The sequence below is a fragment of the Chelonoidis abingdonii genome, chromosome 7, assembly GCF_003597395.2.
Source record: "Chelonoidis abingdonii isolate Lonesome George chromosome 7, CheloAbing_2.0, whole genome shotgun sequence".
Lineage (NCBI taxonomy): Eukaryota > Metazoa > Chordata > Testudines > Testudinidae > Chelonoidis > Chelonoidis abingdonii.
In genome coordinates this window covers 72,936,359-72,948,295 of record NC_133775.1, presented here as the reverse complement: position 1 = coordinate 72,948,295, position 11,937 = coordinate 72,936,359, and the positions used below count along the sequence as shown (strand labels likewise).

Sequence of the window (11,937 nt, the reverse complement as noted above, 5' to 3'; positions counted from 1 at the left end):
GATCTCTGGCTAATATCATGGTCACTGACCACTAGCACTTTTAGCATTGAAATTATGGCACATAATCCCAACAGTCATGTCCTGTGTGTGTGTTCATCTGTTGCTTAAATGTTGTAGTTGTTTACATCATTATTCACTCAAATTAACCGTTTCTGTGTTAAATTAGCACATATCAGGAGTAAGATTAAGCAATTTGAAGTGAAATAACTGGAATGTATTGTGACTGCATGTTCTGTTCCTTAAACTCAAATAAAATCTGTATTTCTCATGCTTCAAGTTAATAATACCACTACTTCTCTCTCACCGTTTCCTGCTTAATTATGCAGATGCTTCTATATCATATTTTTAGGGAATTATACATAGTTACCACTACTTCCCTGTCTTTTATTTTCTCTTTGCTCTGGACCTCTCTTGCTGGGGCTGATTTTCCAACCTGTGTTCATTTTCTGCTCTCCCTTGAATGCTCCACCTAAACCAAAGTGGAACCAGACTGCTGGCAGGAAACATTAAAAAGGTTGTAGAGCAGTTTTTAAACTAGGAGATGGGGGAAAGCAGACTGCTGCAGAGGAACATGTGGATGGGACAGAGACTTCTCTTTGGGGAGAGTCTAATGATGGAGAATCTCCAGGTTATAGTCAGGAGCAGAGGATGGAAGAGGATAATGTAAGGGCCAGATCAGATGATAAACATTCATATCAAAAAGATTCTGACACATCAGAAAAGGGCAGACAAATAAACAGTGACAAGCTTTTAAAGTGCTTGTACACAAATGCTAGAAGTCTAAATAATAAAATGGGTGAACTAGAGTGCCTTGTGATAAAGGAGGATATTAATATAATAGGCATCACAGAAACCTGGTGGACTGAGGACAATCAATGGGACACAATCATTCCGGAGTACAAAATATATCGGAAGGACAGAACAGGTTCGTGCAGGGGGGGAGTGGCACTATATGTGAAAGAAAATGTAGATTCAAATGAAGTAAAAATCTTAAGCGAATCCACATGTTCCATAGAATCTCTATGGATAGAAATTTCATGCTCTAATAAAAATATAACATTAGGGATCTATTATCGACCACCTGACCAGGACAGTAATAGTGATGATGAAATGCTAAGGGAAATTAGAGAGGCTATCAAAATTAAGAACCCAATAATAGTGGGGGATTTCAATTATCCCCATATTGACTGGGAACATTTCACTTCAGGATGAAATGCAGAGATAAAATTTCTTGATACTTTAAATGACTGCTTCATGGAGCAGCTGGTACGGGAACCCACAAGGGAGAGGCAACTCTAGATTTAATCCTGAGTGGAGCGCAGGAGCTGGTCCAAGAGGTAACTATAGCAGGACCGCTTGGAAATAGTGACCATAAATACAATAGCATTCAACATCCCTGTGGTGGGAAGAACATCTCAACAGCCCAACACTGTGGCATTTAATTTCAAAAGGGGGAACTATACAAAAATGAGGGGTTAGTTAAACAAAAGTTAAAAGGTACAGTGACTAAAGTGAAATCCCTGCAAGCTGCATGGGCGCTTTTTAAAGACACCATAATAGAGGCCCAACTTCAATGTATACCCCAAATTAAGAAACACAGTAAAAGAACTAAAAAAGAGCCACCGTGGCTTAACAACCATGTAAAAGAAGCAGTGAGAGATAAAAAGACTTCCTTTAAAAAGTGGAAGTCAAATCCTAGTGAGGCAAATAGAAAGGAGCATAAACACTGCCAAATTAAGTGCAAAGTGTAATAAGAAAAGCCAAAGAGGAGTTTGAAGAACGGCTAGCCAAAAACTCCAAAGGTAATAACAAAATGTTTTTTAAGTACATCAGAAGCAGGAAGCCTGCTAAACAACCAGTGGGGCCCCTTGATGATCGAGATACAAAAGGAGCGCTTAAAGACGATAAAGTCATTGCAGAGAAACTAAATGGATTCTTTGCTTCAGTCTTCACGGCTGAGGATGTTAGGGAGATTCCCAAACCTGAGCTGGCTTTTGTAGGTGACAAATCTGAGGAACTGTCACAGATTGAAGTGTCACTAGAGGAGGTTTTGGAATTAATTGATAAACTCAACATTAACAAGTCACCGGGACCAGATGGCATTCACCCAAGAGTTCTGAAAGAACTCAAATGTGAAGTTGCGGAACTATTAACTAAGGTTTGTAACCTGTCCTTTAAATCGGCTTCGGTACCCAATGACTGGAAGTTAGCTAATGTAACGCCAATATTTAAAAAGGGCTCTAGAGGTGATCCCGGCAATTACAGACTGGTAAGTCTAACGTCAGTACTGGGCAAATTAGTGAAACAATAGTTAAGAATAAAATTGTCAGACACATAGAAAAACATAAACTGTTGAGCAATAGTCAACATGGTTTCTGTAAAGGGAAATCGTGTCTTACTAATCTATTAGAGTTCTTTGAAGGGGTCAACAAACATGTGGACAAGGGGATCCAGTGGACATAGTGTACTTAGATTTCCAGAAAGCCTTTGACAAGGTCCCTCACCAAAGGCTCTTACGTAAATTAAGCTGTCATGGGATAAAGGGAAGGTCCTTTCATGGATTGAGAACTGGTTAAAAGACAGGGAACAAAGGTAGGAATTAATGGTAAATTCTCAGAATGGAGAGGGGTAACTAGTGGTGTTCCCCAAGGGTCAGTCCTAGGACCAATCCTATTCAATTTATTCATAAATGATCTGGAGAAAGGGGTAAACAGTGAGGTGGCAAAGTTTGCAGATGATACTAAACTACTCAAGATAGTTAAGACCAAAGATTGTGAAGAACTTCAAAAAGATCTCACAAAACTAAGTGATTGGGCAACAAAATGGCAAATGAAATTTAATGTGTATAAATGTAAAGTAATGCACATTGGAAAAAATAACCCTAACTATACATGCAATCTGATGGAGGCTAATTTAGCTACAAGAAGTCAGGCAAAAAGATCTTGGAATCATCGTGGATAGTTCTCTGAAGATGTCTACGCAGTGTGCAGAGGTGGTGAAAAAAGCTAATAGGATGTTAGGAATAATTAAAAAGGGGATAAAGAATAAGACTGAGAATATATTATTGCCCTCATATAAATCGATGGTACACCCATATCTCGAATACTGTGTATAGATGTGGTCTCCTCACCTCAAAAAAGATATACTGGCACAGAAAAGGTTCAGAAAAGGCCACCTAACATGATTAGGGGGTTGTAATGAGTCCCATATGAGGAAAGATTAAAGAGTCTAGGACTCTACAGCTTGGAAAAGAGGAGACTAAGGGGGGATATGATAGAGGTCTATAAAATCATGAATGAATCAAAAACTAGGGGTTACCAAATGAAATTAATAGGGAGCAGGTTTAAAACAAATACAAGGAAGTTCTTCTTCATGCAGCGCACAGTCAACTTGTGGAACTCCTTACCTGAGGAGGTTGTGAAGGCTAGGACTTTAACAGCATTTAAAAGAGAACTGGATAAATTCATGGTGGTTAAGTCCATTAATGGCTATTAGCCACGATGGGGAAGAAATGGTGTCCCTAGCCTCTGTAGGTCAGAGGGTGGAGATGGATGGCAGGAGAGAGATCACTTGATCATTGCCTGTTAGGTCCACTCCCTCTGGGGCACCTGGCATTGGCCGCTGTCGGTAGACAGGATACTGGGCTAGATGGACCTTTGATCTGACCCAGTACGGCCATTCTTATGTTATGTTCTCCAACTGATGTTTTTTTTTAAAAAAACAAACAAACAATCAAAAAAACCACAGTGACCAAAAATGGATACCTGAAGTCTAAGCAGGGTTGAAAACCCTTACAGATGAAAATCCCATGAATACTAACAGTATGACACTTGCTCTATGTGTGTTGACATTACAAAGATGTCGACTGAGACTCAAGTTAATTCCTACTCTAATCAGATAGTTTTCGCTACGATGGCTAAGCTCATCCCATTTAATACTCTAATTAGATTGTTCTTCCTACCATAACCATGTTATATTTATTTTTGCTTAATACCCAATTATTGATTATTCTCCAGTTTATGAAGTTATACTATGTGCTCCAAGGTAGATAGGATTATGCTTAGTTATATATTATTCACACTTTTTCATTTTTTATTTATTCTTCACTTTTTCCTCCATCTCTTTCTTGAATATTATCTGAACCAGAATGCACTATGTGCAGCTCTCTCAAGACCTACTCCTAGCGGGATAGTGAGCTATAAATAATTCTCTTGTGTATTTGATTATTTAAAGCAAGTCTGACTCCCGATGGCCCACATGCTGTAGTTTATCCATAAGAATATGGAGTGGAACTCTATTAGGCACCAGATTCAATAGAATGACCATAGTGCATTGACCTGATCCTGCTACCCTGACTCCACTTCTATGGACTTTAAAGGGCCTGGTGAAGGCTTTGTTGAGGACCCACAACACATGTGGATGTCATTGCTCAGCAGCACAGCGTCATTCACACAAGAAAGTGGACAATGAGATAAATGCTTCTTCAGTGGTGACAGAGTATCACATTGTTTTCACTGAATATATTAGACGTTCTAATAATAATACTGTAATTTGATAAATGTATGAGGGGGGGGAAATTTAGGCAACAAAAACAAAGGTCCTTTTAATTAAAGCATTTGTTCTGGTCTTTATAGTAGCAAATGGTGACACATTTAGGAAGTGAAGGACAATAAAATTGTTACTATAACTTCAGAAACTCATTTATGAAAATCATGTCAAGTGATGCCACTCAGAAAGGTTCAAAGTGTTAATAATAATTGTGAGTCTCCCTTTGTGGAATTTCATTTGAAATCAGTTTGAATACTAGAATCATAGACATATAGGGCTAGAAGGGACCTTGAGATATCATGAAGTCCAACCCCCTGCACTGTGGCAGGACCAAGTAAACCTAGACCTAGACCATTCCTGATGAGTGTTTGTCCAACCTGTTCTTAAAAACCTCCAGTGACAGCATTGTACAACCTCCCTTTGAACCCTATTCAGGAGCATAACTACTCTTGTAGTTAGAAAGTTTTTCCTAATATCTAAACTTAATCTCCTTTGCTACAGATTAAGTCCATTACCTCTTGTCCTCTCTTCAGTGGCTATGGAGAACAGTAGATCACAGTCCTCTTGATAAGAGCCAATAACATATTTGAAGACTTTTATCAGGTCCCACCTCAGTCTTCTTTTCTCAACATGCCCAATTTGTCTAACCTTTCCTCAGAGGTCAGGTTTTCTAAACCTTTGATCATATTTGTTTCTCTCCTCTGGACTCTCTCCAACTTCTCCACATGTCTCTTAAAGTGTGAGGCCCAGAATTGGACTCAATACTCCAGCTGAGATCTCACCAGTACCAAGCAGAGCAGGACAGTTACCTCCCATGCCTTAGATACAACACTTCTGCTAATACACCCTGTAATGATATTAGTGGGGTTTTTTTTCCAGAAAGGCATCAGATTGTTGACTTGTATTCAATTTGTGATCTACAATAACCTCCAAATCCTTTTCAGCAGTATTACCATCTAGCCAGTTATTGCCATTTTGCAGTTGGGCCAGGGATGGCGCCCCAGTCCAGGGAAGTGAGCTGCAGCCTAACTAAGAATTGAAAAAAGCTTCAAAATATATTTTGTATAATTTGTATTGATAATATATACGGATTTAAGGATAATTTGTGATTTTATTTAAATGTAACAACTCACTCTCTCCAAAAGAAAAGTGCAGTGCCAGCAACTTTGAAGAATGTAATGCAGAAGGAGGCTTTTGCTATAGCTAATAGTGCCTCAATAAGTTGCTTTGTTAACATGGCATTTTACATCCCTACTTATGTAAGGGCCTTGATGTGGTAACCACTGCTTGGTGAGGCCATGGCAGGATTGTAGCAATTAAACCCAAGCTACACAGAGGTTGCAGGGAGTGGGAATGAAGCATGTAGCCTGAGCCTCTCCAGCCTTCGACCCGGTGAGGCAGGCCCCATGCTTGTGCATGAGCAGCTGCCCAGCTCCAAGCCTGCCTGATGCAAGGCTCCCAGCCCCAACCCAGATAGCAGTGACAGTGGTGGCTCCAGCTCCAGGGTCTGACTGCTGCTTCTTCTTTACTAAAAATAAGGTAAGTTTTTTAACAGCTGTTAAATAATACATTGCGCAGGAGTAGAAATAACTATTTTGTGATTTGTTCCTCACCTGTCCAAAAAGTCACCCTGAGTGGTGTATTTGATTTTTCTTTCTTAAAGGAGGTACTTTGCATTTGTCTTTATTGAATTTAATTTTGTTGATTTCAGACCAATTCCACAATTTTTCAAGGCCTTTTAGAATTCTAATCCTGTCCTTCAAAGTGCTTGCAATCCCTCCCAGCTCGGTGTCATCCATAATTTTAAGGAAGTTAAGAGTATTTTTAAGGAAGTTAAGTTTCAGCAGACATCAAAGCTCCAAAAACAGGAACACTGACAGCAGCAACAATATTCCACAGCACTAACAACACTGGGTAGGACAAATTGGCTCAGAAAGCAATTTGCCAGACTTACTATAGAGACTATTTTATTTTACTGTTTGTTTAATGCCGACAACTGTGCTATATGGAGTACAAGATAACCTCTCCCCCACAGATTTTACAGTTGAAGAAACAGTAACCAGACCTTTAGATGTTCTGGGCAGCCTCAACTCACATTAATATCGAGGTGAACTTCGGCTGCTTTGCACCTCTGAGTTTTCGGATTAGGTACTATTTGAAAAAAAATAGACTAAAATACACATTAAATATTCAGTATGTATGTTCTTGCTTTCCGTATTAGTATGTTACTTAAATAGATTTACCTTCTATAAAAACGTTTATTAATTCAGGATATCTAAAAAGAAAGCAATATCATAGCCATTCTGTAAAAGAGATAGAACCACCATAGAACAGATTTTCCAAGCGGTTTTACAAGGACGAAGACCGCGTTCAGACGCGTAGTGGCGCTGTTGGCTAAGAAGGGGAAAGATTACAACCGGCGATTCTGGCGTCACAAGGCTAGAACACAACAGGACCAGAATGCAGGAGGTGAGATAGGGGTTCTTTGTCTGGTATCGCAGACAAAAACAAAATTATAAAGGCGTTGGATTAACTGAATCCGTAGAAAGGAAATATACAGACTAAAGTAAATCTTTTGGAAATCAGAATTCTGCAATGAATTTCCACTAGTGTCGTTATTTCTCGATCGATGTCTGTGTGTTCTTTCCTATTAAGAATGGCGGATAAGAAGAGGAGAACAACAATCAAAAGGCAAGTCGCTTCTCTCGTTCTATTTCTTTGCGTGTGGGCCCTCGGATGCGAGACCGTTCGCTATGCTGTACCGGAGGAAATGGAGAGCGGGTCCTTTGTGGCTAATGTAGCAAATGATCTAGGGCTAGACCCGAAGGGACTGTCTGCTCGCAGGGCCCGTGTGGTTTCCGAAGGCATTCGCCAGCATTTCCAGCTAAATAGCAACACCGGGAACTTGTTTATTACAGAGAAACTGGACAGAGAGGAACTGTGTGCGCAAACTGACCCCTGCATTTTGTATTTTGAAATAATCCTGGAAAATCCCTTGCAGTCCTATCGTGGTGAGGTAAGGGTTTATGATGTAAATGATCATTCTCCGGAGTTCTCAGATAATGAGCTGCTTCTGAAGATGCCCGAAAGTACTCCGCCTGGGTCCCGATTCCCCCTGGCAAGCGCCCAGGATTTAGATGTCGGGAACAACAGCTTGCAGAGCTACGCCATCAGTTCAACAGACCATTTCCGCGTATGCACTCGCCATCGCAGCGACGGCAGGAAGTACGCGGAGCTGGTGTTGGAGACACCTTTGGATCGAGAGGAGCAGGCAGAAATTAGCTTCATGCTGACTGCGATAGACGGAGGCTCCCCAGCGCTGTCCGGAGCAGCGGAGATACGAATAACTGTTCTGGATATCAATGATAATGTTCCCGAGTTTTCCCAAACTCTTTATAGAGCACGGGTTTTGGAAAATTCCGAACAAGATTATGTGGTTCTGACAGTTTCCGCAACTGATTTAGACGAAGGGATTAATGGCGCAATATCATATTCATTTAGCCTAAAATCCAAGAAGAATGTCAGCGCATTCAGTATAAACCCGGTAACTGGGAAGATTCGACTTTTGGGACCACTAGATTTTGAGGAAACAGAAATCTATGAAATAGACGTTCAAGCTACAGATGGCGGGGGGCTGTCAGCGCACAGCGAAGTCCTGGTGGAGGTGGTGGATGTCAATGACAATGCCCCAGAGGTGAAAGTAACATCTCTTGTTAGTCTGATACCGGAAGATTCCGCTCCTGAGACCGTGGTGGCCCTCTTCAATGTCAGAGACCGGGATTCCGGGGACAACGGGAGAATAGTCTGTTCCATAGAAGACGATCTGCCGTTTTCTGCAAAACCAACTTCAAAAAATTCCTACTCTTTAGTGACCGAAAATGCATTTGACCGAGAAAAAGTATCGGAGTATGACATAACCATCGCAGCCAGGGATTTGGGTACTCCCACTCTTTCTACTGAAGAGAGAATCATCGTGAAAATATCCGACATTAATGACAATTCTCCAGAGTTCAGTCAAACATCATACACTATGTATGTCCGAGAAAATAATGGTCCGGCTGTATTGATAGGGAAAGTCAATGCTTTTGATTCAGACTCAGAGCAGAATGCCAAAGTGACATACTCTCTATGGCCTGCTGAGGTAGGCGGCCTTCCTCTTCTCTCCTATATCTCCATAAACTCGGAAAACGGGAATGTGTACGCTCTGCGATCCATGGATTATGAACAAATAAGAGAGTTCCAGGTTACAGTGAGAGCTGCAGATGGCGGGTCCCCGCCACTGAGCTCTGAAGTCATTGTCCGGGTTGTGATAATTGATGAAAATGACAACGCCCCCTTCATTTTATACCCTCTGCAGAACAGCAGCTCCCCAGCTAATGACCTGGTTCCCAGATCGGCGGAGGCGGGTTACCTGGTGGCAAAGGTGGTGGCTGTGGATGGAGATTCCGGTCAGAATTCTTGGCTTTCCTATCACTTGATGAAGGCCACTGACCCAGTTCTATTTACTATCGCTTCCCAAAATGGTGAAATAAGAACCACGAGGCTAATAACAGATCGAGATACGATGAAGCAGAAACTCATTGTGGTTGTTAGAGACAGCGGAGAATTGCCCCTTTCGTCATCTGCAACTTTAAACATAGCTCTAGTGGATGGGTTTTCGGACTTACACATGCGGTTTACAGATGCAGCTGTGGAAGAGGAAGAGAATGGCACATTAACGATGTACTTAATAATTTCCTTGTGCTTAGTATCATTTGTTTTTTTTATTTCAATAATAGTATTTATAACTATCAAGCTTTATAGAAGACGAGTTTATGGAGAAAGATTCATGTCTGCTTCTGGTAATTTTTATGGTAATAGCAACTTCCAAAATAATTTGATAGATGTAAAGGGTAACGGAACTCTGTCTCACAGTTATCGTTATGAAGTCTGTTTAACGACGGGATCAGGAAACAGCGAATTCAAATTCCTCAGACCCATTATTCCCTCTCTTCCACCTCAGCATGTCATTGCTGGAATGGACTCTGGAAAAGAACAGGATCTTCTTACTAACTTCCAGCTGAACACGGACGCAGAATCAGCGAATGAGGTTAGATTGATCTTCTATAGTATTTTTATTTCATTTTCGTTAATTATTTATTTAAAGTGTACCAGTCATTAAAAGGTAATTTAGAAGTTTTTATTTTCAAAATTATTCAGAGAGCTATTCCTTTCCTTCTCTAACGTACATATAAATATTGGTTTTACAATGGCTTTACAATTTGAAGTTAGTATTTGTCTGTGTACATTTAATGTTTTGTAGTTTTATGTATTTTGGTTCAGAAATATTTGGGTTATTAGGTAGGTATCTTCAGCAATGAACAGATGTGAAAAGAGTTGGAAAATATTAAAATACTAATGGTGCATTGTGTACGCATGTTATAAGGACATTATTAGTTTACCTTTTTTGGAAATACTCTTGAATGTCCTAGTAGGGTAGACTGATTTGTACTTTTGTTAAGGAGAGCTGGTGTTATTAAAAATCAGACTTTGCCATAAGTGTGGGTTAACAGGCAATTGGAGATGATAAATTAATGGATTTAGCCAGTTACACGCTGTTATGCTGACTCACTGTTACCCAATTAAGTTAATCGAGGCTCTAGGTAAGCTCCCTATGGGGCCTCATAACCCCCCTGCGACAGTGTAGCCCCACCCACTTGTATTGGCCCTGTCCCTCCTCCAGCTGGGATCAGCTCTTCTTTTAGGCTAGCTGCTCTCTCGGACATTATACTATTGTTTACGGAATTTCACTTGCCTCCATAACAGCTGGATACATTTTAAATAATGTTTTAGAATTCATACAAATGGCAACGTCCCCTTCATTTTATACCTTCTTCAAAACATCACCTCCCTTGCTAACGAACTGGTTCCCAGAACAGCAGATTCGGGTTACCTTGCGATGTCAGTAGTGAAAATTGTGGTCAGAAATCTGGGCTTTCCTGCCAAACGCTGAAGGCCACTGAACCAGGTCAATGTGGAACTCTATAATGGGGAAATAAGAACCGTTAGGTAATAACAGATCCGAACAGTATAGCGCGAAGACTGGTTATTATGGGTATGAGTGCATTATCCCCAATACATTATTCTCCGTTCCTAAATCATCATTTCAATACTGATACGAAAGTTTGGAATAACCCAGATTTTCAAAAGAACTCTTTGCGAAACGAATTATTATCGATGTCCAGGTGAACTATTAGCTTATGTAATTCTGTTTTTGCTGTTCTCGTTTTATCGCGAAAACATGTTCTTCATGATTTTCCAGGGTTTATGTTACACTTGACATCCGTTTTATTATGTCCTGCCAATCGATTCTATTTATGTACTTTCCCCATATGTGACTATATAATATTTAATACATTGCTTATAGAAGCGTGTGTATATGTTTAATAGATATAGGTAAGCTATTTTGATAGACTTGTTTTCAAATTTTAGATATTTGGTTTATGTAACTCTTTTTGTCATGAAATTGTAAACATTTTTACTCTATGATTAAGCTATTTTGCCATTTATTATTTTAATTTAATCCGGGAATTAATTTAATTCGGTTGTTAAAATGCCACTTTCTGGTTGTCTGGAGAGACGAAAAAGCATTGCTCAATTTTCTTATTAGATTCAGAAGGACGTGAGGAGACATAAAGCTTGGCTTTATCCATGTATTGGAAGCATTTGAGCCTATGAACTCTCTGGACCTGTTTAAAGAGATTTCATATATAGATTGAAAAGGGAAAGAGAGGGACTGCTTTTTATTTATTTACTCTTGTGTTGACTATCTGTTGAGGCTTTTCAAACACTTAAAAAGACAATCCCTGTTATGAGGAACCCACAATCTAAGGGATCCCCTTGAAGTCTTGTACGGAGACCTTTAAGGGAGGAGAAGTAGCTGCCTTTCATGGCTCTCTGGACTCTGTAGAATGGGAACCGTAGAATCATAGAATCATAGAATATCAGGGTTGGAAGGGACCTCAGGAGGTTATCTAGTCCAATCCCCGGCTCAAAGCAGGACTGCCAGGGCTTTGTCAAGCCTGACCTTAAAAACCTCTAAGGAAGATGATTCCACCACCTCCCTAGGTAACTCATTCCAGTGCTTCACCACCCTCTTAGTGAAAAAGTTTTTTCTTAAATCCAACCTAAACCTTCCTCACTGCAACTTGAGACCATTACTCCTTGTTCTGTCATCTGCCACCACTGAGAACAGTCTAGATCCATCCTCTTTGGAACCTCCTTTCAGATAGTTGAAAGCAGCTATCAAATCCCCCTTCATTCTTCTCTGCTGCAGACTAAACAATCCCAGTTCCCTCAGCCTCTCCTCATAAGCTATGTGCTCCAGCCCCCTAATCATTTTTGTTGCCC

At 40.3% G+C, this 11,937-nt stretch overlaps 1 protein-coding gene across 1 annotated transcript in view; it reads left to right on the top strand.

Moving 5' to 3' along the window:
* The first annotated feature begins 7,022 nt into the window (after positions 1 to 7,022).
* Positions 7,023 to 11,937, top strand: part of LOC116820233 (protocadherin gamma-A4-like) — a 393,116-nt gene continuing 388,201 nt past the window's right edge. Inside the window, exon 1 of the mRNA XM_075068012.1 lies at positions 7,023 to 9,637. Within this exon, the coding sequence (XP_074924113.1) occupies positions 7,178 to 9,637 (2,460 nt within the window). The 5' untranslated portion in view covers positions 7,023 to 7,177. The remainder of the gene's footprint in view (positions 9,638 to 11,937) is intronic.